Source organism: Salmo trutta, chromosome 15 (assembly GCF_901001165.1).
Source record: "Salmo trutta chromosome 15, fSalTru1.1, whole genome shotgun sequence".
Classification (NCBI taxonomy): domain Eukaryota; kingdom Metazoa; phylum Chordata; class Actinopteri; order Salmoniformes; family Salmonidae; genus Salmo; species Salmo trutta.
The window spans coordinates 62,817,266-62,841,931 of record NC_042971.1 but is presented as its reverse complement, the minus strand read 5'-3'; the positions used below and the strand labels follow the sequence as shown (position 1 = coordinate 62,841,931).

At 46.6% G+C, this 24,666-nt stretch overlaps 1 protein-coding gene across 1 annotated transcript in view; it reads left to right on the top strand.

The window, feature by feature from the left end:
- Window positions 1-24,666, top strand: part of LOC115149517 (phospholipid phosphatase-related protein type 1) — a 128,808-nt gene that overhangs the window by 76,261 nt on the left and 27,881 nt on the right. The window contains exon 5 of the mRNA XM_029692450.1: window positions 6,025-6,275. Within this exon, the coding sequence (XP_029548310.1) occupies window positions 6,025-6,275 (251 nt within the window). The remainder of the gene's footprint in view (window positions 1-6,024; window positions 6,276-24,666) is intronic.

Below are 24,666 nucleotides of genomic sequence, written 5' to 3'. Positions count from 1 at the left end.
CACGAATGTGCAAAAAATATATATTTACGTTCATTCAAACATGTGAAACGTTGTATAACATAAATCTTTAGGGCCTTTTTCAACCAGAGCTTCAATAATATTCAAGGCGGACGATTGCATTGTCTAACTAAACGTTTCGGAACAAAAGGTTTCCCATGGGCGCCGCGTCATAGTAGTAATGGCCCTCCCCCTGTGACCAACTTCCCAAGCCTCTCTTTGGGTCAGTTTCTACCATAGAAGACTCAAACCACTTTGTAAAGACTGTTGACATCTAGTGGAAGCCTTAGGAAGTTCTCAATGATTAATAAGTCCCTGTGTGTTTCAATGGCAAAGGCTTGAAAGTGATTCCACACATCAGATTTCCACTTCCTGTTAGGATTTGTCTCAGGGTTGTGACTGCCATATGAGTTCTGTTATACTCACAGACACCATTCAAACAGTTTTAGAAACTTTAGAGTGTTTTCTATCCAAATCTACTAATTATATGCATATTCTAGTTACTGGGCAGGAGTAGTAACCAGATTAAATCGGGTTATGTTTTTTATCCGGCTGTGCAAATACTGCCCCCTATCCCCAACAGGTTTTAAGCAATTGCTTTTTTCTGGCCACTCTTCTGGCCACTCTTCCGTAAAGCCCAGCTCTGTGGAGTGTATGGCTTAAAGTGGTCCTATGGACAGATAGTCCAATCTCCACTGTGGAGCTTTGCAGCTCCTTCAGGGTTATCTTTGGTCTCTTTGTTGCCTCTGATTAATGCCCTCCTTGCCTGGTCTGTGAGTTTTGGTGGGCGGCCCTCTCTTGGCAGGTTTGTTGTGGTGCCATATTCTTTTCATTTTTTAATAAGGTATATAATGTTGCTCTGTGGTATGTTCAAAGTTTAGGATATGTTTTTATAACCCAACCCTGATCTCTACTTCTCCACAACTTTGTCCCTGACCTGTTTGGAGATCTCCTTGGTCTTCATGGTGCCGCTTGCTTGGTGGTGCCGCTTGCTTAGTGGTGTTGCAGACTCTGGGGCCTTTCAGAACAGGTGTATATACACTGAGATAATGTGACAGATCATGTGACACTTAGATTGCACACAGGTGGACTTTATTTAACTAATTATGTGACTTCTGATGGTAATTGGTTGCACCAGATCTTTTTTTAGGGGCTTCATAGCGAAGGGGGTGAATACATATGAACACACCACTTTTCAGTTTTTTATTTTTGAGAACTTTTTGAAACAAGTAATGTTTTTCATTTCACTTCACCAATTGGGACTATTTTGTGTATGTCCACTACAATAAATCCAAATAAAAATCCATTTAAATTACAGGTTGTAATGAAACAAAATATGAAAAACGCCAAGGGGGGTGAATACTTTTGCAAGGCACTGTACATCCCAAATGACACCCTTACAGCAGCTTTCCCCAATAGATATCCTAAATTATAATCGTTTTGAAACTGATTTCCTGGTGATTTTACTTTATTTTATGTCCAACAACGAAACTTATACATCTGTTCCCATTAAGAGAGAGATGTGATCGCATCCCAATGTAATCAAGGTTTGACGTTATTTTGTTTTTGTCAAATGTTGAATCTGTTTGGGATTATTGCCTGTCAATTTGTAGCGCCATTTTTTTAATAACTATGTTCCGACCATCGGCTGAAGGTAAAATAGGCCCGCTGCTGATTGACCATCGGCTCAAGGTAAAATAGGCCCGCTGCTGATTGACCATCGGCTCAAGGTAAAATAGGCCCGCTGCTGATTGACCATCGGCTCAAGGTAAAATAGGCCCGCTGCTGATTGACCATCGGCTCAAGGTAAAATAGGCCCCCTGCTGATTGACCATCGGCTCAAGGTAAAATAGGCCCCCTGCTGATTGACCATCGGCTCAAGGTAAAATAGGCCCGCTGCTGATTGACCATCGGCTCAAGGTAAAATAGGCCCGCTGCTGATTGACCATCGGCTCAAGGTAAAATAGGCCCGCTGCTGATTGACCATCGGCTCAAGGTAAAATAGGCCCCCTGCTGATTGACCATCGGCTCAAGGTAAAATAGGCCCCCTGCTGATTGACCATCGGCTCAAGGTAAAATAGGCCCGCTGCTGATTGACCATCGGCTCAAGGTAAAATAGGCCCGCTGCTGATTGACCATCGGCTCAAGGTAAAATAGGCCCCCTGCTGATTGACCATCGGCTCAAGGTAAAATAGGCCCGCTGCTGATTGACCATCGGCTCAAGGTAAAATAGGCCCGCTGCTGATTGACCATCGGCTCAAGGTAAAATAGGCCCCCTGCTGATTGACCATCGGCTCAAGGTAAAATAGGCCCGCTGCTGATTGACCATCGGCTCAAGGTAAATAGGCCCGCTGCTGATTGACCATCCGCTCAAGGTAAAATAGGCCCGCTGCTGATTGTAATTGAGGACCCCGGCCTTATGGGCTCTGGTCAAAAGAAAGGGAATAGGGTGCCACTTGGAATGCAGGCAGGTTCTCCTCAGGTCAAATATACTGTTTATTTTTATTTTTATTTATTATGGATCTCCATTAGCTGTTGCCAAAGCAGCAGCTACTCTTCCTGGGGTCCAGCAACATTAAGGCAGGTTATACCATTTTAAAAACATTACAATACATTCACAGATTTCACAACACACTGTGTGCCCTCAGGCCCCTACTCCACCACTACCACATATCTACAGTACTAAATCCATGTGTATGTGTAGTGCATATGTTATCGTATGTGTGTGTGTGTGTGTGTTTGTGTGTGTGTGTGTGTCTGTGCCAATGTTTGTGTTGCTTCACAGTCCCCGCTGTTCCATAAGATGTTTTTTTATCTGTTTTTTAAATCAAATTTTACTGCTGCATCAGTTCATTGATGTGGAATAGAGTTCCATGTAGTCATGGCTCTATGTAGTACTGTGCGCCTCCCATAGTCTGTTCTGGACTTGGGGACTGTGAAGAGACCTCTGGTGCCATGTCTTGTGGGGTATGTATGGGTGCCTGAGCTGTGTGCCAGTAGTTTAGACAGACAGCTCGGTGCATTCAACATGTCAATACCTCTCATAAATAGTAGTGATTAAGTCAATCTCTCCTCCACTTTGAGCCAGGAGAGATTGACATGCATATTATTAATATTAGCTCTCTTTGTACATCCAAGGGCCAGCCGTGCTGCCCTGTTCTGAGACAATTGCACCTGACCACACGACTGAACAGTAGTCCAGGTGTGACTAAACTAGGGCCTGTAGGACCAGCCTTGTTGATAGTGCTGTTGAGAAGGTAGAAACTAGGGCCTGTAGGACCTGCCTTGTTGATAGTGCTGTTAAGAAGGTAGAAACTAGGGCCTGTAGGACCTGCCTTGTTGATAGTGTTGTTAAGAAGGTAGAAACTAGGGCCTGTAGGACCTGCCTTGTTGATAGTGTTGTTAAGGTAGAAACTAGGGCCTGTAGGACCTGCCTTGTTGATAGTGCTGTTAAGAAGGTAGAAACTAGGGCCTGTAGGACCTGCCTTGTTGATAGTGTTGTTAAGGTAGAAACTAGGGCCTGTAGGACCTGCCTTGTTGATAGTGTTGTTAAGAAGGTAGAAACTAGGGCCTGTAGGACCTGCCTTGTTGATAGTGCTGTTAAGAAGGTAGAAACTAGGGCCTGTAGGACCTGCCTTGTTGATAGTGTTGTTAAGAAGGTAGAAACTAGGGCCTGTAGGACCTGCCTTGTTGATAGTGTTGTTAAGAAGGTAGAAACTAGGGCCTGTAGGACCTGCCTTGTTGATAGTGTTGTTAAGGTAGAAACTAGGGCCTGTAGGACCTGCCTTGTTGATAGTGTTGTTAAGGTAGAAACTAGGGCCTGTAGGACCTGCCTTGTTGATAGTGTTGTTAAGAAGGTAGAAACTAGGGCCTGTAGGACCTGCCTTGTTGATAGTGTTGTTGAGAAGGTAGAAACCAGGGCCTGTAGGACCTGCCTTGTTGATTGTGTTGTTAAGGTAGAAACTAGAGCCTGTAGGACCTGCCTTGTTGATAGTGTTGTTAAGAAGGTAGAAACTAGGGCCTGTAGGACCTGCCTTGTTGATAGTGTTGTTCAGAAGGTAGAAACTAGGGCCTGTAGGACCTGCCTTGTTGATTGTGTTGTTAAGGTAGAAACTAGAGCCTGTAGGACCTGCCTTGTTGATAGTGTTGTTAAGAAGGTAGAAACTAGGGCCTGTAGGACCTGCCTTGTTGATAGTGTTGTTAAGAAGGTAGAAACTAGGGCCTGTAGGACCTGCCTTGTTGATAGTGTTGTTAAGAAGGTAGAAACTAAGGCCTGTAGGACCTGCCTTGTTGATAGTGTTGTTAAGAAGGTAGAAACTAGGGCCTGTAGGACCTGCCTTGTTGATAGTGTTGTTGAGAAGGTAGAAACTAGGGCCTGTAGGACCTGCCTTGTTGATAGTGTTGTTAAGAAGGCAGAGCAGTGCTTTATTATGGACAGACTTCTCCGCCATCTTAGCTACTGTTGTATCAATGTGTTTTGACCATGACAGTTTACAATCTTAGTGTTACTCCAAGCAGTTTAGTCATCTCAACTTGCTCAATTTCCACATTCTTTATTACAAGATTTAGTTGAGGTTTAGGGTTTAGTGAGTGTTTTGTTCCAAAAACAATGCTTTTAGTTTTAGAAATATTTAGGGCAAACATATTCCTTGCCACCCACTCTGAAACTAACTGCAGCTCTTTGTTAAGTGTTGCAGTGACTTCAGTCGCTGTAGTAGCTGACGTGTGTATAGTGTTGAGTCATCCGCATACATCATATACACTCTGGCTTTACTCAAAGTCAGTGGCATGTTGTCAATTTCTGTTGTCAATTTTTTTACTGTGAAATAGCATTGTATCTGGTCAAACACCATTTTTTTCCAGAAGTTTACTAAGGGTTGGTAACAGGCTGATTGGTCAGCTATTTGAGCCAGTAAAGGGGCCTTAATAGTCTCTTGGAATACATGCAGGGTATCCTCAGTGTTTAATTGTCTCTTGTTCCTAATGGGAGTATAATGTAATTGCTCATGTGTAAATATTGACTTCATCAGGGACCTAGTGGAATTATAGTCTGGAGCTAAATCCTCCATTTTGTCTTCATGTTTTGTCCCAAATTACATTCTATTCCCTGTATAGTGCACTACTTCTGACCAGAGCCCTATGGACCCCCTATGGGAACCTGATCAAAAGTAGTGCGCTATAAAGGGAATAGGGTATAATTTGGGACGCACCTTCTGGGCTGGAAGGTCTGGGGGTTTAGTTCTCTGATGGGGCTTCATGGAGCCAGTGTCTCATTCTATGCAAACCCAGATGGTAGCCTGTCCCCTGCCAACTCTGGGCTGTTTGACTCTACCTGCAGGTGTATTTGCCAACCAAGTCTCTCTCTCTTTTTTCTCTCTTTCTTTCTCTCTCTCGCTCTCTCTCTCTCTCTCTCTCTCTCTCTCTCTCTCTCTCTCTCTCTCTCTCTCTCTCTCTCTCTCTCTAGTCTCTCTCTCTCTAGTCTCTCTCTCTCTCTCTCTCTCTCTCTAGTCTCTCTCTCTCTAGTCTCTCTCTCTCTAGTCTCTCTCTCTAGTCTCTCTCTCTAGTCTCTCTCTCTCTCTCTCTCTCTCTCTCTCTCTCGTCTCTCTCTCTCTCTCTCTCTCTCTCTCTCTCTCTCTCTCTCTCTAGTCTCTCTCTCTCTAGTCTCTGTCTCTAGTCTCTCTCTCTAGTCTCTCTCTCTCTAGTCTCACTCTCTCTCGCTCTCTCTCTCTCTCTCTAGTCTCTCTCTCTCTCTCTAGTCTCTCTCTCACTCTCTCTCTCTCTTGCTCTCTCTCTCTGTCTAGTCTCTCTCTTTCTCTAGTCTCTCTCTCTTTTTTATTTTTCTCTTCTCTCTCTAGTATCTCTCTCTATTCTCTCTCTCTCTCTCTCTCTCTAGTCTCTCTCTCTAGTCGCTCTCTCTTGCTCTCTCTCTCTAGTCTCTCTCTCTAGTCTCTCTCTCTGTATCTCTCCCCGCAGGTCTGTTTGCGCTCAGCCTGTTTGCCAACCAAGTCTCTCTGTCTTCCCCTGCAGGTGTGTTTGCATTTGGCCTTTTTGCAACAGACATCTTTGTGAATGCTGGCCAGGTAGTGACCGGTAACCTGGCGCCGTACTTCCTGTCTGTGTGTAAGCCCAACTACACCGGCACCGAGTGTCGCTTTAACCACCAGTTCATCTCCAAAGGTAACATTTGTACCGGCAGCCCGGCCGTTGTGGAGAAGGCTCGACGCTCCTTCCCTTCCAAAGACGCCTCGCTCAGTGTCTACTCGGCTGTCTATGTCACGGTGAGTTTTACTGTCCCTGTCTGTCCCTGTGTTGATGATGATGATGATGATGATGCTGACGCTGTCTGTCCCTGTGTTGATGATGCTGATGCTGTCTGTCCCTGTGTTGATGATGATGATGCTGACCGTGTCTGTCCCTGTGTTGATTATGATGCTGATGCTGTCTGTCCCTGTGTTGATGATGATGATGATGATGCTGACGCTGTCTGTCCCTGTGTTGTTGATGATGATGATGATGAAGATGGTGATGATGGTGTTAGGTTCTAAATTCTGGTACAATAATCCAGACGGACTCCGAGAAAACTCAAACTAGATTTATTCACCACACCCGGGTGTTGCAACTGCCAAGACAAGAATACAAAGTCACAAGCACACATATTTATAACTTCTGACTTAAGTAAAGATATAAATGTACTGCTAGTTACATAAAACAGTATCCCTTTTAATCATAGCAAGTATTTACTAATAATAAATGGATTGTTATTACTATTAAAAAGCGGATCGTGCAATTGTAACAGAGCTCATTATGCAACTAAAACGTGTTGTAATCATCAGTGTCGGTAACAGTGATCAGTGATCACATGTCCTACACCTCCTATAGAACGTGGCTGATTTTCAGCCTTGATGAGAAGGAGATCATCCAACTGATTTGTCCTATGCCAATGGGTTGCTAGATCTTCTGCTGAGCTCTGTGAAAATAGGTCTCTGTTGTTTTCCCTCACACGTTCCCCCAGAATTCAGATCATCAGAGAGAAGCTCCCTCCCTCCCTCTCCTTCATCCTCATGCTCAGGTAACAAGCCGCATATTACGAGCCTGTCCCTTAGTCCATGACCCCACTGTTACTACTGTCCCTTAGTCCATGACCCCACTGTTACTACTGTCCCTTAGTCCATGACCCCACTGTTACTACTGTCCCTTAGTCCATGACCCCACTGTTACTACTGTCCCTTAGTCCATGACCCCACTGTTACTACTGTCCCTTAGTCCATGACCCCACTGTTACTACTGTCCCTTAGTCCATGACCCCACTGTTACTACTGTCCCTTAGTCCATGACCCCACTGTTACTACTGTCCCTTAGTCCATGACCCCACTGTTACTACTGTCCCTTAGTCCATGACCCCACTGTTACTACTGTCCCTTAGTCCATGACCCCACGGTTGCTACTGTCCCTTAGTCCATGACCCCACTGTTACTACTGTCCCTTAGTCCATGACCCCATGGTTGCTACTGTCCCTTAGTCCATGACCCCATGGTTACTACTGTCCCTTAGTCCATGACCCCACTGTTGCTACTGTCCCTTAGTCCATGACCCCACTGTTACTACTGTCCCTTAGTCCATGACCCCACTGTTGCTACTGTCCCTTAGTCCATGACCCCATGGTTACTACTGTCCCTTAGTCCATGACCCCACTGTTACTACTGTCCCTTAGTCCATGACCCCACTGTTGCTACTGTCCCTTAGTCCATGACCCCATGGTTACTACTGTCCCTTAGTCCATGACCCCACTGTTACTACTGTCCCTTAGTCCATGACCCCACTGTTACTACTGTCCCTTAGTCCATGACCCCACTGTTACTACTGTCCCTTAGTCCATGACCCCATGGTTACTACTGTCCCTTAGTCCATGACCCCATGGTTACTACTGTCCCTTAGTCCATGACCCCACTGTTGCTACTGTCCCTTAGTCCATGACCCCACTGTTACTACTGTCCCTTAGTCCATGACCCCACTGTTACTACTGTCCCTTAGTCCATGACCCCATGGTTACTACTGTCCCTTAGTCCATGACCCCATGGTTACTACTGTCCCTTAGTCCATGACCCCACTGTTACTACTGTCCCTTAGTCCATGACCCCACTGTTACTACTGTCCCTTAGTCCATGACCCCACTGTTACTACTGTCCCTTAGTCCATGACCCCACTGTTACTACTGTCCCTTAGTCCATGACCCCACTGTTACTACTGTCCCTTAGTCCATGACCCCATGGTTACTACTGTCCCTTAGTCCATGACCCCCACTGTTACTACTGTCCCTTAGTCCATGACCCCACTGTTACTACTGTCCCTTAGTCCATGACCCCACTGTTACTACTGTCCCTTAGTCCATGACCCCACTGTTACTACTGTCCCTTAGTCCATGACCCCACTGTTACTACTGTCCCTTAGTCCATGACCCCACTGTTACTACTGTCCCTTAGTCCATGACCCCACTGTTACTACTGTCCCTTAGTCCATGACCCCACTGTTACTACTGTCCCTTAGTCCATGACCCCACTGTTACTACTGTCCCTTAGTCCATGACCCCACTGTTACTACTGTCCCTTAGTCCATGACCCCACTGTTACTACTGTCCCTTAGTCCCATGACCCCACTGTTACTACTGTCCCTTAGTCCATGACCCCACTGTTACTACTGTCCCCTTAGTCCATGACCCCACTGTTACTAGTCCCTACATACTGTCCCTTAGTCCATGACCCCATGTTGCCTACTGTCCTTAGTCCATGACCCCACTGTTACTACTGTCCCTTAGTCCATGACCCCACTGTTACTACCTGTCCCTTAGTCCCATGACCCCACTGGTTACTACTGTCCCTTAGTCCATGACCCCACTGTTACTACTGTCCCCTTAGTCCATGACCCCACTGTTACTACTGTCCCTTAGTCCATGACCCCCGGTTACTACTGTCCCTTAGTCCATACCCCCCGGTTACTACTGTCCCTAGTCCATGACCCCACTGTTACTACTGTCCCTTAGTACCATGACCACATGGTTACTACTGTCCCTATAGTCCATGACCCCACTGTTACTACTGTCCCTTAGTCCATGACCCCACTGTTACTACTGTCCCTTAGGTCCATGACCCCATGTTACTACTGTCCCTTAGTCCATGACCCACTGTTACTACTGTCCCTTAGTCCATGACCCCACTGTTACTACTGTCCCTTAGTCCATGACCCCATGGTTACTACTGTCCCTTAGTCCACTACTGTCCCTAGTCCATGACCCCACTGTTACTACTGTCCCTTAGTCCATGACCCCACTGTTACTACTGTCCCTTAGTCCATGACCCCACTGTTACATACTGTCCCTTAGTCCATGACCCCACTGTTACTACTGTCCCTTAGGTCCATGACCCCACTGTTACTACTGTCCCTTAGTCCATGACCCCACTGTTAATACTGTCCCTTAGTCCATGACCCCACTGTTACTACTGTCCCTTAGTCCATGACCCCACTGTTACTACTGTCCCTTAGTCCATGACCCCACTGTTACTACTGTCCCTGAGTCCATGACCCCACTGTTACTACTACTGTCTCCCTTAGTCCATGACCCCACTGTTACTACTGTCCCTTAGTCCATGACCCCACTGTTACTACTGTCCCTTAGTCCATGACCCCACTGTTACTACTGTCCCTTAGTCCATGACCCCACTGTTACTACTGTCCCTTAGTCCATGACCCACTGGTTGCTACTGTCCCTTAGTCCATGACCCCACTGTTACTACTGTCCCTTAGTCCATGACCCCACTGTTACTACTGTCCCTTAGTCCATGACCCCATGGTTACTACTGTCCCTTAGTCCATGACCCCACTGTTACTACTGTCCCTTAGTCCATGACCCCACTGTTACTACTGTCCCTTAGTCCATGACCCCACTGTTACTACTGTCCCTTAGTCCATGACCCCACTGTTACTACTGTCCCTTAGTCCATGACCCCACTGTTACTACTGTCCCTTAGTCCATGACCCCCATGGTTACTACTGTCCCTTAGTCCATGACCCCACTGTTACTACTGTCCCTTAGTCCATGACCCACTGTTACTACTGTCCCTTAGTCCATGACCCCACTGTACTACTGTCCCTAGTTATACTGTCCCTTAGTCCATGACCCCACTTGTTACTACTGTCCCTTAGTCCATGACCCCACTGTTACTACTGTCCCTTAGTCCATGACCCCACGCTACTACTGTCCCTTAGTCCATGACCCCATGGTTACTACTGTCCCTTAGTCCATGACCCCACTGTTACTACTGTCCCTTAGTCCATGACCCCACTGTTACTACTGTCCCTTAGTCCATGACCCCACTGTTACTACTGTCCCTTAGTCCATGACCCCCACTGTTACTACCTGTCCCTTAGTCCATGACCCCACTGGTTACTACTGTCCCTTAGTCCATGACCCCACTGTTACTACTGTCCCTTAGTCCATGACCCCACTGTTACTACTGTCCCTTAGTCCATGACCCCACTGTTACTACTGTCCCTTAGTCCATGACCCACATGGTTACTACTGTCCCTTAGTCCATGACCCCACTGTTACTACTGTCCCTTAGTCCATGACCCAATGTTACTACTGTCCCTTAGTCCATGACCCCACTGGTTACTACTGTCCCTTAGTCCATGACCCCACTGTTACTACTGTCCCTTAGTCCATGACCCCACTGTTACTACTGTCCCTTAGTCCATGACCCCACTGTTACTACTGTCCCTTAGTCCATGACCCCATGTTACTACTGTCCCTTAGTCCATGACCCCACTGGTTACTACTGTCCCTTAGTCCATGACCCCATGGTTACTACTGTCCCTTAGTCCATGACCCACTGTTACTACTGTCCCTTAGTCCATGACCCCACTGTTACTACTGTCCCTTAGTCCATGACCCCACTGTTACTACTGTCCCTTAGTCCATGACCCCACTGGTTACTACTGTCCCTTAGTCCATGACCCCACTGTTACTACTGTCCCTTAGTCCATGACCCCACTGTTACTACTGTCCCTTAGTCCATGACCCCACTGTTACTACTGTCCCTTAGTCCATGACCCCACTGTTACTACTGTCCCTTAGTCCATGACCCCACTGTTACTACTGTCCCTTAGTCCATGACCCCACTGTTACTACTGTCCCTTAGTCCATGACCCCACTGTTACTACTGTCCCTTAGTCCATGACCCCACTGTTACTACTGTCCCTTAGTCCATGACCCCACTGTTACTACTGTCCCTTAGTCCATGACCCCACTGTTACTACTGTCCCTTAGTCCATGACCCCACTGTTACTACTGTCCCTTAGTCCATGACCCCACTGTTACTACTGTCCCTTAGTCCATGACCCCATGGTTACTACTGTCCCTTAGTCCATGACCCCACTGTTACTATTGTCCCTTAGTCCATGACCCCATGGTTACTACTGTCCCTTAGTCCATGACCCCATGGTTACTACTGTCCCTTAGTCCATGACCCCATGGTTACTACTGTCCCTTAGTCCATGACCCCATGGTTACTACTGTCCCTTAGTCCATGACCCCACTGTTACTACTGTCCCTTAGTCCATGACCCCACTGTTACTACTGTCCCTTAGTCCATGACCCCACTGTTGCTACTGTCCCTTAGTCCATGACCCACTGTGACTACTGTCCCTTAGTCCATGACCCCATGTTACTACTGTCCCTTAGTCCATGACCCCCACTGTTACTACTGTCCCTTAGTCCATGACCCCACTGTTGCTACTGTCCCTTAGTCCATGACCCCACTGTTACTTACTGTCCCTTAGTCCATGACCCCACTGTTACTACTGTCCCTTAGTCCATGACCCCATGGTTACTACTGTCCCTTAGTCCATGACCCCACTGTTGCTACTGTCCCTTAGTCCATGACCCCCACTGTTACTACTGTCCCTTAGTCCATGACCCCACTGTTACTACTGTCCCTTAGTCCATGACCCCATGGTTACTACTGTCCCCTTAGTCCATGACCCCACTGTTACTACTGTCCCTTAGTCCATGACCCCACTGTTACTACTGTCCCTTAGTCCATGACCCCCATGGTTACTACTGTCCCTTAGTCCATGACCCCCACTGTTGCTACTGTCCCTTAGTCCATGACCCCACTGTTACTACTGTCCCTTAGTCCATGACCCCACTGTTACTACTGTCCCTTAGTCCATGACCCCACTGTTACTACTGTCCCTTAGTCCATGACCCCACTGTTACTACTGTCCCTTAGTCCATGACCCCACTGTTACTACTGTCCCTTAGTCCATGACCCCACTGTTACTACTGTCCCTTAGTCCATGACCCCACTGTTACTACTGTCCCTTAGTCCATGACCCCACTGTTACTACTGTCCCTTAGTCCATGACCCCACTGTTACTACTGTCCCTTAGTCCATGACCCCACTGTTACTACTGTCCCTTAGTCCATGACCCCACTGTTACTACTGTCCCTTAGTCCATGACCCCACTGTTACTACTGTCCCTTAGTCCATGACCCCACTGTTACTACTGTCCCTTAGTCCATGACCCCACTGTTACTACTGTCCCTTAGTCCATGACCCCACGGTTACTACTGTCCCTTAGTCCATGACCCCACTGTTACTACTGTCCCTTAGTCCATGACCCCATGGTTACTACTGTCCCTTAGTCCATGACCCCATGGTTACTACTGTCCCTTAGTCCATGACCCCATGGTTACTACTGTCCCTTAGTCCATGACCCCATGGTTACTACTGTCCCTTAGTCCATGACCCCATGGTTACTACTGTCCCTTAGTCCATGACCCCACTGTTACTACTGTCCCTTAGTCCATGACCCCACTGTTACTACTGTCCCTTAGTCCATGACCCCATGGTTGCTACTGTCCCTTAGTCCATGACCCCACTGTTACTACTGTCCCTTAGTCCATGACCCCATGGTTGCTACTGTCCCTTAGTCCATGACCCCATGGTTGCTACTGTCCCTTAGTCCATGACCCCACTGTTACTACTGTCCCTTAGTCCATGACCCCATGGTTACTACTGTCTCTTAGTCCATGACCCCACTGTTACTACTGTCCCTTAGTCCATGACCCCACTGTTACTACTGTCCCTTAGTCCATGACCCCACTGTTACTACTGTCCCTTAGTCCATGACCCCACTGTTACTACTGTCCCTTAGTCCATGACCCCACTGTTACTACTGTCCCTTAGTCCATGACCCCACTGTTACTACTGTCCCTTAGTCCATGACCCCACGTCCTACTGGTTACTACTGTCCCTTAGTCCATGACCCCACTGTTACTACTGTCCCTTAGTCCATGACCCCATGGTTACTACTGTCCCTTAGTCCATGACCCCACTGTTACTACTGTCCCTTAGTCCATGACCCCACGGTTACTACTGTCCCTTAGTCCATGACCCCACTGTTACTACTGTCCCTTAGTCCATGACCCCACTGTTACTACTGTCCCTTAGTCCATGACCCCACTGTTACTACTGTCCCTTAGTCCATGACCCCACTGTTACTACTGTCCCTTAGTCCATGACCCCACTGTTACTACTGTCCCTTAGTCCATGACCCCACTGTTACTACTGTCCCTTAGTCCATGACCCCACTGTTACTACTGTCCCTTAGTCCATGACCCCATGGTTGCTACTGTCCCTTAGTCCATGACCCCACTGTTACTACTGTCTCTTAGTCCATGACCCCATGGTTGCTACTGTCCCTTAGTCCATGACCCCACTGTTACTACTGTCCCTTAGTCCATGACCCCACTGTTACTACTGTCCCTTAGTCCATGACCCCATGGTTGCTACTGTCCCTTAGTCCATGACCCCACTGTTACTACTGTCCCTTAGTCCATGACCCCACTGTTACTACTGTCCCTTAGTCCATGACCCCATGGTTACTACTGTCCCTTAGTCCATGACCCCACTGTTACTACTGTCCCTTAGTCCATGACCCCACTGTTACTACTGTCCCTTAGTCCATGACCCCATGGTTACTACTGTCCCTTAGTCCATGACCCCACTGTTACTACTGTCCCTTAGTCCATGACCCCACTGTTACTACTGTCCCTTAGTCCATGACCCCACTGTTACTACTGTCCCTTAGTCCATGACCCCACTGTTACTACTGTCCCTTAGTCCATGACCCCACTGTTACTACTGTCCCTTAGTCCATGACCCCATGGTTACTACTGTCCCTTAGTCCATGACCCCACTGTTACTACTGTCCCTTAGTCCATGACCCCATGGTTGCTACTGTCCCTTAGTCCATGACCCCATTGTTACTACTGTCCCTTAGTCCATGACCCCATGGTTGCTACTGTCCCTTAGTCCATGACCCCATGGTTACTACTGTCCCTTAGTCCATGACCCCACTGTTACTACTGTCCCTTAGTCCATGACCCCACTGTTACTACTGTCCCTTAGTCCATGACCCCACTGTTACTACTGTCCCTTAGTCCATGACCCCACTGTTACTACTGTCCCTTAGTCCATGACCCCACTGTTACTACTGTCCCTTAGTCCATGACCCCACTGTTACTACTGTCCCTTAGTCCATGACCCCACTGTTACTACTGTCCCTTAGTCCATGACCCCATGGTTACTACTGTCCCTTAGTCCATGACCCCACTGTTACTACTGTCCCTTAGTCCATGACCCCATGGTTACTACTGTCCCTTAGTCCATGACCCCACTGTTACTACTGTCCCTTAGTCCATGACCCCACTGTTACTACTGTCCCTTAGTCCATGACCCCACTGTTACTACTGTCCCTTAGTCCATGACCCCACTGTTACTACTGTCCCTTAGTCCATGACCCCACTGTTGCTACTGTCCCTTAGTCCATGACCCCACTGTTACTACTGTCCCTTAGTCCATGACCCCACTGTTACTACTGTCCCTTAGTCCATGACCCCATGGTTACTACTGTCCCTTAGTCCATGACCCCACTGTTGCTACTGTCTCTTAGTCCATGACCCCACTGTTACTACTGTCCCTTAGTCCATGACCCCACTGTTAGTACTGTCCCTTAGTCCATGACCCCATGGTTACTACTGTCCCTTAGTCCATGACCCCACTGTTACTACTGTCCCTTAGTCCATGACCCCACTGTTACTACTGTCCCTTAGTCCATGACCCCACTGTTACTACTGTCCCTTAGTCCATGACCCCACTGTTACTACTGTCCCTTAGTCCATGACCCCACTGTTACTACTGTCCCTTAGTCCATGACCCCACTGTTACTACTGTCCCTTAGTCCATGACCCCATGGTTACGACTGTCCCTTAGTCCATGACCCCACTGTTACTACTGTCCCTTAGTCCATGACCCCACTGTTACTACTGTCCCTTAGTCCATGACCCCATGGTTACTACTGTCCCTTAGTCCATGACCCCACTGTTACTACTGTCCCTTAGTCCATGACCCCACTGTTACTACTGTCCCTTAGTCCATGACCCCACTGTTACTACTGTCCCTTAGTCCATGACCCCACTGTTACTACTGTCCCTTTGTCCATGACCCCACTGTTACTACTGTCCCTTAGTCCATGACCCCACTGTTACTACTGTCCCTTAGTCCATGACCCCACTGTTACTACTGTCCCTTAGTCCATGACCCCACTGTTACTACTGTCCCTTAGTCCATGACCCCACTGTTACTACTGTCCCTTAGTCCATGACCCCACTGTTACTACTGTCCCTTAGTCCATGACCCCACTGTTACTACTGTCCCTTAGTCCATGACCCCACTGTTACTACTGTCCCTTAGTCCATGACCCCATGGTTACTACTGTCCCTTAGTCCATGACCCCATGGTTACTACTGTCCCTTAGTCCATGACCCCATGGTTACTACTGTCCCTTAGTCCATGACCCCATGGTTACTACTGTCCCTTAGTCCATGACCCCACTGTTACTACTGTCCCTTAGTCCATGACCCCACTGTTGCTACTGTCCCTTAGTCCATGACCCCATGGTTACTACTGTCCCTTAGTCCATGACCCCATGGTTACTACTGTCCCTTAGTCCATGACCCCACTGTTACTACTGTCCCTTAGTCCATGACCCCACTGTTACTACTGTCCCTTAGTCCATGACCCCCATGGTTACTACTGTCCCTTAGTCCATGACCCCACTGTTACTACTGTCCCTTAGTCCATGACCCCACTGTTACTACTGTCCCTTAGTCCATGACCCCACTGTTACTACTGTCCCTTAGTCCATGACCCCACTGTTACTACTGTCCCTTAGTCCATGACCCCACGGTTACTACTGTCCCTTAGTCCATGACCCCACTGTTACTACTGTCCCTTAGTCCATGACCCCACTGTTACTACTGTCCCTTAGTCCATGACCCCACTGTTACTACTGTCCCTTAGTCCATGACCCCACTGTTACTACTGTCCCTTAGTCCATGACCCCACTGTTACTACTGTCGCTTAGTCCATGACCCCACTGTTACTACTGTCCCTTAGTCCATGACCCCACTGTTACTACTGTCCCTTAGTCCATGACCCCACTGTTACTACTGTCCCTTAGTCCATGACCCCACTGTTACTACTGTCCCTTAGTCCATGACCCCACTGTTACTACTGTCCCTTAGTCCATGACCCCACTGTTACTACTGTCCCTTAGTCCATGACCCCACTGTTACTACTGTCCCTTAGTCCATGACCCCACTGTTACTACTGTCCCTTAGTCCATGACCCCACTGTTACTACTGTCCCTTAGTCCATGACCCCACTGTTGCTACTGTCCCTTAGTCCATGACCCCACTGTTGCTACTGCATCTCAAACATATTTGTTTACCCCTTTTACACTTCCACCACGACTTTAGTCACTGTCATTGACATGGTGAATCTACTCACTCTGCTTGTCGAAACTCTTCAGGGAGTGTCAATCATCGTACATTTCAGATTTCTGTACTCCGCCACCACAATAGCTTGTGTCTTTTGACCTCCAAATTTCATCACCACGGCATCGTGATCTCGTAATGATGTAATCTCAGGATAATAAGCATCAGTAATGTTCGGCCGACGGTCGTTCTCTCATTCATTAGCCCACCCGGTACTGCTAACACGACAATAGATACCATGCATTACATGTTACTTTGGCCCATGGGAATATAACTTCCTCATTGGGTTGCACCCGTTGAGTTTAGTTATTTATTTCCATTCTGGCAGATACTTTAATGCCCCTGCCTGGATACCTGCTGGGCGGTGACAGCGGTGGTGACAGCGGTGTGCACAGCGTGGTTCCTGACAGTGATTTTCAACAAATGCAAAAGTAATCACAACTAGTTCTTCATGTCTGAGGTCGCGTCAGCAACACATGGTGAGACCAACAGATCATTGAGTGAGGTGTCATTGCCCTACCAGTTCAGCCCCCCATATGTTTTTGTCAGATTTACTAAGAGAGGACACTACATCCAGGATGGCTAACAATGTGTTTAGGAGTATTGTTGATCATAGCCCTTATTGACATTCCTTCTAGTAAGGGGAAGCAGGTGTCCTTCTAGTAAGGAGAAGCAGGTGTCCTTCTAGTAAGGGGAAGCATGTGTCCTTCTAGTAAGGAGAAGCAGGTGTCCTTCTAGTAAGGAGAAGCAGGTGTCCTTCTAGTAAGGAGATGCAGGTGTCCTTCTAGTAAGGGGAAGCAGGTGTCCTTCTAGTAAGGACATGCAGGTGTCCTTCTAGTAAGGAGATGCAGGTGTCCTTCTAGTAAGGAGATGCAGGTGTCCTTCTAGTAAGGAGAAGCAGGTGTCCTTCTAGTAAGGGGAAGCAGGTGTCCTTCTAGTAAGGGGAGCAGGTGTCCTTCTAGTAAGGAGAAGCAGCTGTATTTCTAGTAAGGAGAAGCAGGTGTCCTTCTAGTAAGGATAAGCAGGTGTCCTCCAGAGCCCCTCATTGTTTAGATCTAATCACCAATAAGATCCTACACAACTGACTAGATTCATTTTGCATTGAGGTTTCCACTCATGTTAGGAGTTGCTCCACAAAACACCATCTCGATTTGAATGACATTTACCTCGGTCAATGTATTATTCAGCACTAATGCTTTGGTGAACACGCCATCACGGTTGGACAGTGCTTTTATCCCCATGTCTTACTCTAACACCCCATAAGACAGTGAGTTTGCTTCTAGGCTATTCCATTTACACTGGCTAATGGTGTGTTCTAGGCTATTCCATTTACACTGGCTAACGGTCTGTTCTAGGCTATTCCATTTACACTGGCTAACGGTCTGTTCTAGGCTATTCCATTTACACTGGCTAACGGTGTGTTCTATGCTATTCCATTTACACTGGCTAATGGTGTGTTCTAGGCTATTCCATTTACACTGGCTAACGGTCTGTTCTAGGCTATTCCATTTACACTGGCTAACGGTCTGTTCTAGGCTATTCCATTTACACTGGCTAACGGTGTGTTCTAGGCTATTCCATTTACACTGGCTAACGGTGTGTTCTAAGCTATTCCATTTACACTGGCTAACGGTGTGTTCTAGGCTATTCCATTTACACTGGCTAACGGTGTGTTCTAGGCTATTCCATTTACACTGGCTAACGGTGTGTTCTAAGCTATTCCATTTACACTGGCTAACGGTGTGTTCTAGGCTATTCCATTTACACTGGCTAACGGTGTGTTCTAGGCTATTCCATTTATACTGGCTAACGGTCTGTTCTAGGCTATTCCATTTACACTGGCTAACGGTGTGTTCTAGGCTATTCCATTTACACTGGCTAACGGTCTGTTCTAAGCTATTCCATTTACACTGGCTAACGGTCTGTTCTAGGCTATTCCATTTACACTGGCTAACGGTCTGTTCTAAGCTATTCCATTGCACCTCCTCCTAGATACTGTTTTGCCCGTTCATATTTGTCAGACTGATCAATATGTTTCAAGACAATTATAGTTTGATTTGCGTATTGGTCATTCAACATTACACCCTTGGTCTCATTAGCCCAGCACAGAATTAGCCGAGCCAAAATAGTCTGTTTTTATCTTTAAACGGGTACACTATCGCCATTTGGTGTACAAACAATATTTTTAATCTACGCAACCCTGAGCTATACTCACAAGGCTGAACATCTGTGACAGATCTGGAGTGGCTTTTCTTTGGGAGTTTGTGAAAGGATATGGTTTCGGCGACGTTGATGTCATCAGAGACACCACACAGGGTTGGTTTGATTTCATCAGAGACACCACACAGGGTTGGTTTGATTTCATCAGAGACACCACACAGGGTTGGTTTGATTTCATCAGAGACACCACACAGGGTTGGTTTGATTTCATCAGAGACACCACACAGGGTTGGTTTGATTTCATCAGCGACACCACACAGGGTTGGTTTGATTTCATCAGAGACACCACACAGGGTTGGTTTGATTTCATCAGAGACACCACACAGGGTTGGTTTAATTTCATCAGAGACACCACACAGGGTTGGTTTGATTTCATCAGCGACATTTTAATGCATTTATTTACATTTTATTTTACTTTTATTTAACTAGGCAAGTCAGTTAAGAACAAATTCTTATTTACAATGACGGCCTACCAAAAGGGAAAAGGCCTCCTGTGGGGACGAGGTGGCTTATATCTTCAAAATGATTTATTATCGAAAGTGAAAGCATATACTGTACGGTACTCTATTTCTTCATCAGCATCTTTATGCTTTCGTTAATAAAATAATGATAAAAATACTCTTTAAAAATGCAGATATATCACTGATTTACAGAAATATTGGTTGTCTAATGAAGGCAAACCATCAGACCGTCACGTTGTACAGCGCCATCTTTTCCATTCCATCCTAACGGAAACCCTGAGGGTTTCATTTTCTCACAATAGAAACACCATAATATTAATCAAATGAATTAAGCCAAATTTCTTAAAATCAATCCCATATACTATGTTATTACAAAAAAGGTTTTACATTCCCTGGTGATGCCAATATGGAAGACTATCAAATGCTTCTCAAATATGCCCTCTGGTGGTCAAACTAGCACTAACTCGCATTAACAGAAAAAATGGCTGACAATTAAATAGTGTTCCACAGAATGCTGCAGCAGCACGCAAGGTGAGCTGCATTATGACACAACTTATAAAGGAGGAAGCACTGGAAGACAACAACATAGCAAGGCAGCAACACATGACAACACAGCGTGGTAAAAAAACAACACAACACAGCGTGGTAGCAAAACAACACAACACAGCATGGTAGAGAAACAACATGACAACACAGCGTGGTAGCAACACAACATGACAACACAGCGTGGTAGCAACACAACATGACAACACAGCGTGGTAGCAACACAACATGACAACACAGCGTGGTAGCAACACAACATGACAACACAGCGCGGTAGAAAAACAACATGACAACACAGCGCGGTAGAAAAACAACACAACACAGCGTGGTAGAAACACAACATGACAACATAGCGTGGTAGCAATACAACATGACAACATAGCGTGGTAGCAAAATAACATGACAACACAGTGTGGTAGCAAAACAACATGACAACACAGTGTGGTAGAAAAACAACACAACACAGCGTGGTAGCAACACAACATGACAACACAGCGTGGTAGCAACACAACATAACACAGCGTGGTAGCAAAACAACATAACAACACAGCGTGGTAGAAACACATGACAACAGAGCGTGGTAGCAAAACAACATAACAACACAGCGTGGTAGAAACACATGACAACACAGCGTGGTAGCAAAACAACATGACAACACAGCGTGGTAGCAAAACAACATGACAACATCATGGTAGCAACACGAAATGGTAGCAGCACAAAACATGGTACAAACATTATTGGGCACAGACAACAGCACAACGGGCAAGAAGGTAGAGACAACAATACATCACGCAACTGTCAGTAAGAATGTCCATGATTGAGTCTTTGAATGAAGAGATGGAGTTAAAACTGTCCAGTTTGAGTGTTTGTTGCTGTTCGTTCCAGTCGCTAGCTGCAGCGAACTGAAAAGACGAGCGACCCAGGGATGTGTGTGCTTTGGGGAGATAGGGGGGAGTAAGGCCTAAGAGGGTTTTATAAATAAGCATCAACCAGTGGGTCTTGCGATGGGTATACAGAGATGACCAGTTTACGGAGGAGTGTAGATTGCAGTGATGTGTCCTATAAGGAGCATTGGTGGCAAATCTTATGGCTGAATGGTAAAGAACATCTAGCTGCTCGAGAGCACCCTTACCTGCTGATCTATAAATTACGTCTCCATAATCTAGCACGGGCAGGATTGTCATCTGAATCAGGGTTAGTTGGTCAGCTGGGGTGAAAGAGGAGCGATTACGATACAGGAAACCAAGTCTAGATTTAACTTTAGCCTGCAGCTTTGATATGTGCTGAGAGAAGGACAGTATACCATCTAGCCATACTCCCAAGTACTTGTATGAGGTGACTACCTCAAGCTCTAAAGCCTCAGAGGTAGTAATCACACATGAGAGGGGCATTCTTCTTACCAAACCACATGACCTTTGTTTTGGAGGTGTTCAGAACAAGGTTAAGGCCAGAGAAAGCTTGTTGGACACTAAGAAAGCTTTGTTGTAGAGCGTTTAACACAAAATCCGGGGAGGGGCCAGCTGAGTATAAGATTGTATCATCTGCATATAAATGGATGAGAGAGCTTCCTACTGCCTGAGCTCTGTTGTTGATGTAAATTGAGTACAGCGTGGGGTCTAGGATCAAACCTCGGGGTACTCCCTTGGTGACAGGTAGTGGCAGAAATAACAGGTTTTCGGACTTTATACACTGCACTCTTTGAGAGAGGTAGTTGGCAAACCAGGCCAGAACCCTCAGAGACACCAATACTCCTTAGCCGGCCCACAAGAACGGAATGGTCTACCGTATCATAATCTTTGGCCAAGTCAATAAAAATAGCAGCACAATATTGCTTAGAATCAAGGGCAATGGTGACATCGTTGAGGACCTTTAAGGTTGCAGTGACACATCCGTAACCTGAGCGGAAACCAGATTGCATACCAGAGAGAATTCTATAGACATCAAGAAAGCCAGTCAGTTGATTATTGACAAGTATTTCCAACACTTTTGATAAACAGGGCAAAATAGAAATAGGCCTATAACAGTTAGGATCAGCTTGATCTCCCCTTTTAAATAAAGGACGAACCGTGGCTGCCTTCCAAGCAATGGGAACCTCTCCAGAAAGGAGATACAGGTTATAAAGGTCAGAGATAGGCTTGGCGATGATAGGGGCAGCAACCTTAAAGAAGAAAGGGTCTAAACCATCTGACCCAGATGTTTTTTTTGGGGTCAAGTTTAAGGATCTCCTTTAGCACCTCGGACTCAGTGACTGCCTGTAGGGAGAAACTTTGTAGCGGGGCAGGGGAAAAAGAGGGAGAAGCATCAGGGATAGTCGCATTAGAGGGGTGGGAGATGAGGAAATGTTGGATGGGCAAGGAGGCATGGCTGAGTCAAATAGGAATCCTGACTTAATGAAGTGGTGATTAAAGAGCTCGGCCATGTGCTTCTTGTCCGTAACAACCACATCATCAACATTAAGGGACATGGACAGCTGTGAGGAGGAGGGTTTATTCTCCAGGTCTTTAACCGTTTTCCAGAACTTCTTGGGATTAGACCCACAGAGAGATAACTGCTCCTTAAAGTAACTAACTTTGGCCTTCCAGGTAGCCTGAGTGCATTTATTTCTCATTTGCCTGTACATCAGATGGCAACAAGATCATATTGTACAGCAATTTCATCAGGTAACATGAATACAAAGCTGGAGAGAGGTGGTTAGAATAGGATGGGAGGCCAAAAGTCTGTGTAACTAATAGAGAGTCAGAGTCCCGAGTGTGGGAACAAACATTCAGTCCCACGGTTGGGGAAAGACATTTCGTAGTCAACAAAGCATGCAGGAGTCATGAGGCAAATAGCAAAATACACAAGAAAAAATATGTAATATATAACGACTTGGGGCTAGCCATTGTAAGTTCAGAGTCACTCGCCCCAACAGTGTGTGAATGCTGGAGGCGAGCGAATGCTCAGGAGAGAGGGGGGAGTGGGGTAGAGGAGAGCGAATGCTCAGGAGAGAGGGGGAGTGTGGCAGAGGAGAGCGAATGCTCAGGAGAGAGGGGGAGTGGGGTAGAGGAGAGTGAATGACCAGGAGAGAGGGGGGAGTGGGGTAGAGGAGAGTGAATGACCAGGAGAGAGGGGGGAGTGGGGTAGAGGAGAGCGAATGACCAGGAGAGAGGGGGGAGTGTGGTAGAGGAGAGTGAATGCTCAGGAGAGAGGGGGAGTGTGGTAGAGGAGAGTGAATGCTCTCAGATCGCCAGCTGGAATCCAAGCAGCAGTGCAGCAGGCAACAGGAGTAGGTGTCACACCCACTTGGGAGAAGCTTTTATTTCTGGAGGCAGATTTCTTGTAGAAAATGCCAGTGGATGGTCTCTGAACAGCAGGAGGGGACGTCAAAGGGGGCTTCAAAGACTCATGCCGCTTGTTGGGCCCAAAGGCCTTGACACATTTCACTTCACACATCTAATTGTTGTTGTATCTGGACTGTCCTAGCAAGCCTGTCAGTCTTAACTCAGCATTCAGTCTCTATAAAGTAAAATATATCATTGTAATGTACTTTCTTTTTCCTTTTAGTTTTCTTCTTGGCTTTCAAAATAGCATCAGACCAAACACTACTCACTCAGTTCCAGGTTGGATGGTGTCCTCAGGTCTCTGCTGTTTGTTTGCTAGAGCACACTTTGTATAGCTTGGAAAAATACAACTTTGGAAGCAGTAATGTCTCCAGTTAATTTTGGTCAAAATGAGGTTGTAGGTTTGAAGTTTTGATCTGGAGCGAAGGTCATACTGTGGAGGGTAGCATCCTGCATATGTCCCTGACGAAAAAAATCTAAGTTTATCAAACTCCAAATCTATCCTTTTGTAAAAAACATGTTGAAAAATGTGAGAGCTCACATGCAGCTGTGTCTCTCTCTCTCACTCTCACACACACACTCGGGTTGGTTTGATTTCATCAGAGACACCACACAGGGTTGGTTTGATTTCATCAGAGACACCACACAGGGTTGGTTTGATTTCATCAGAGACACCAAACAGGGTTGGTTTGAATGCAGGCAGGAGAGACCATTTCGTCTGGACCTTAAATGTTGGAAGTCCCCATTCTGCTCGCTCCATATTCCTTCCTGCAAAAAAACAATTACTCTGTCCCAGACACAACCCACCCTCAAAGTATGGCTGTGTTATCTCCCAGAACCAGTGTAGGTACAGAGCACTGTGTGGGACCCAGACCAGCATTGTCCCAACACCAGATTTTTTTCTCACACTTTACCTGTGAATACACACACTGCAATGCATGGGTTATTTTCTCACAGTAATACAACATAGATTCACTCAAAACTGCCAAATCATTAATTTGTGACATATAAATAATGTTGCCTTGGACTCTCATCGTTCTCCCGGTAACCACTTTGTGTGGTGTGAGTCCAGTGGTTGCATTCGTTGACGGCCTCATAGATATCAATACTACTGGTAGGCTGTGTAACTCAGATTTAACTCTTGTCTTGCTTTTTATTTTCCTTATTCTTGAAACCACTACTATTTTTGGAGGTGATCGGGGCAGCAGTGACAACTCGTTCTGCTGCA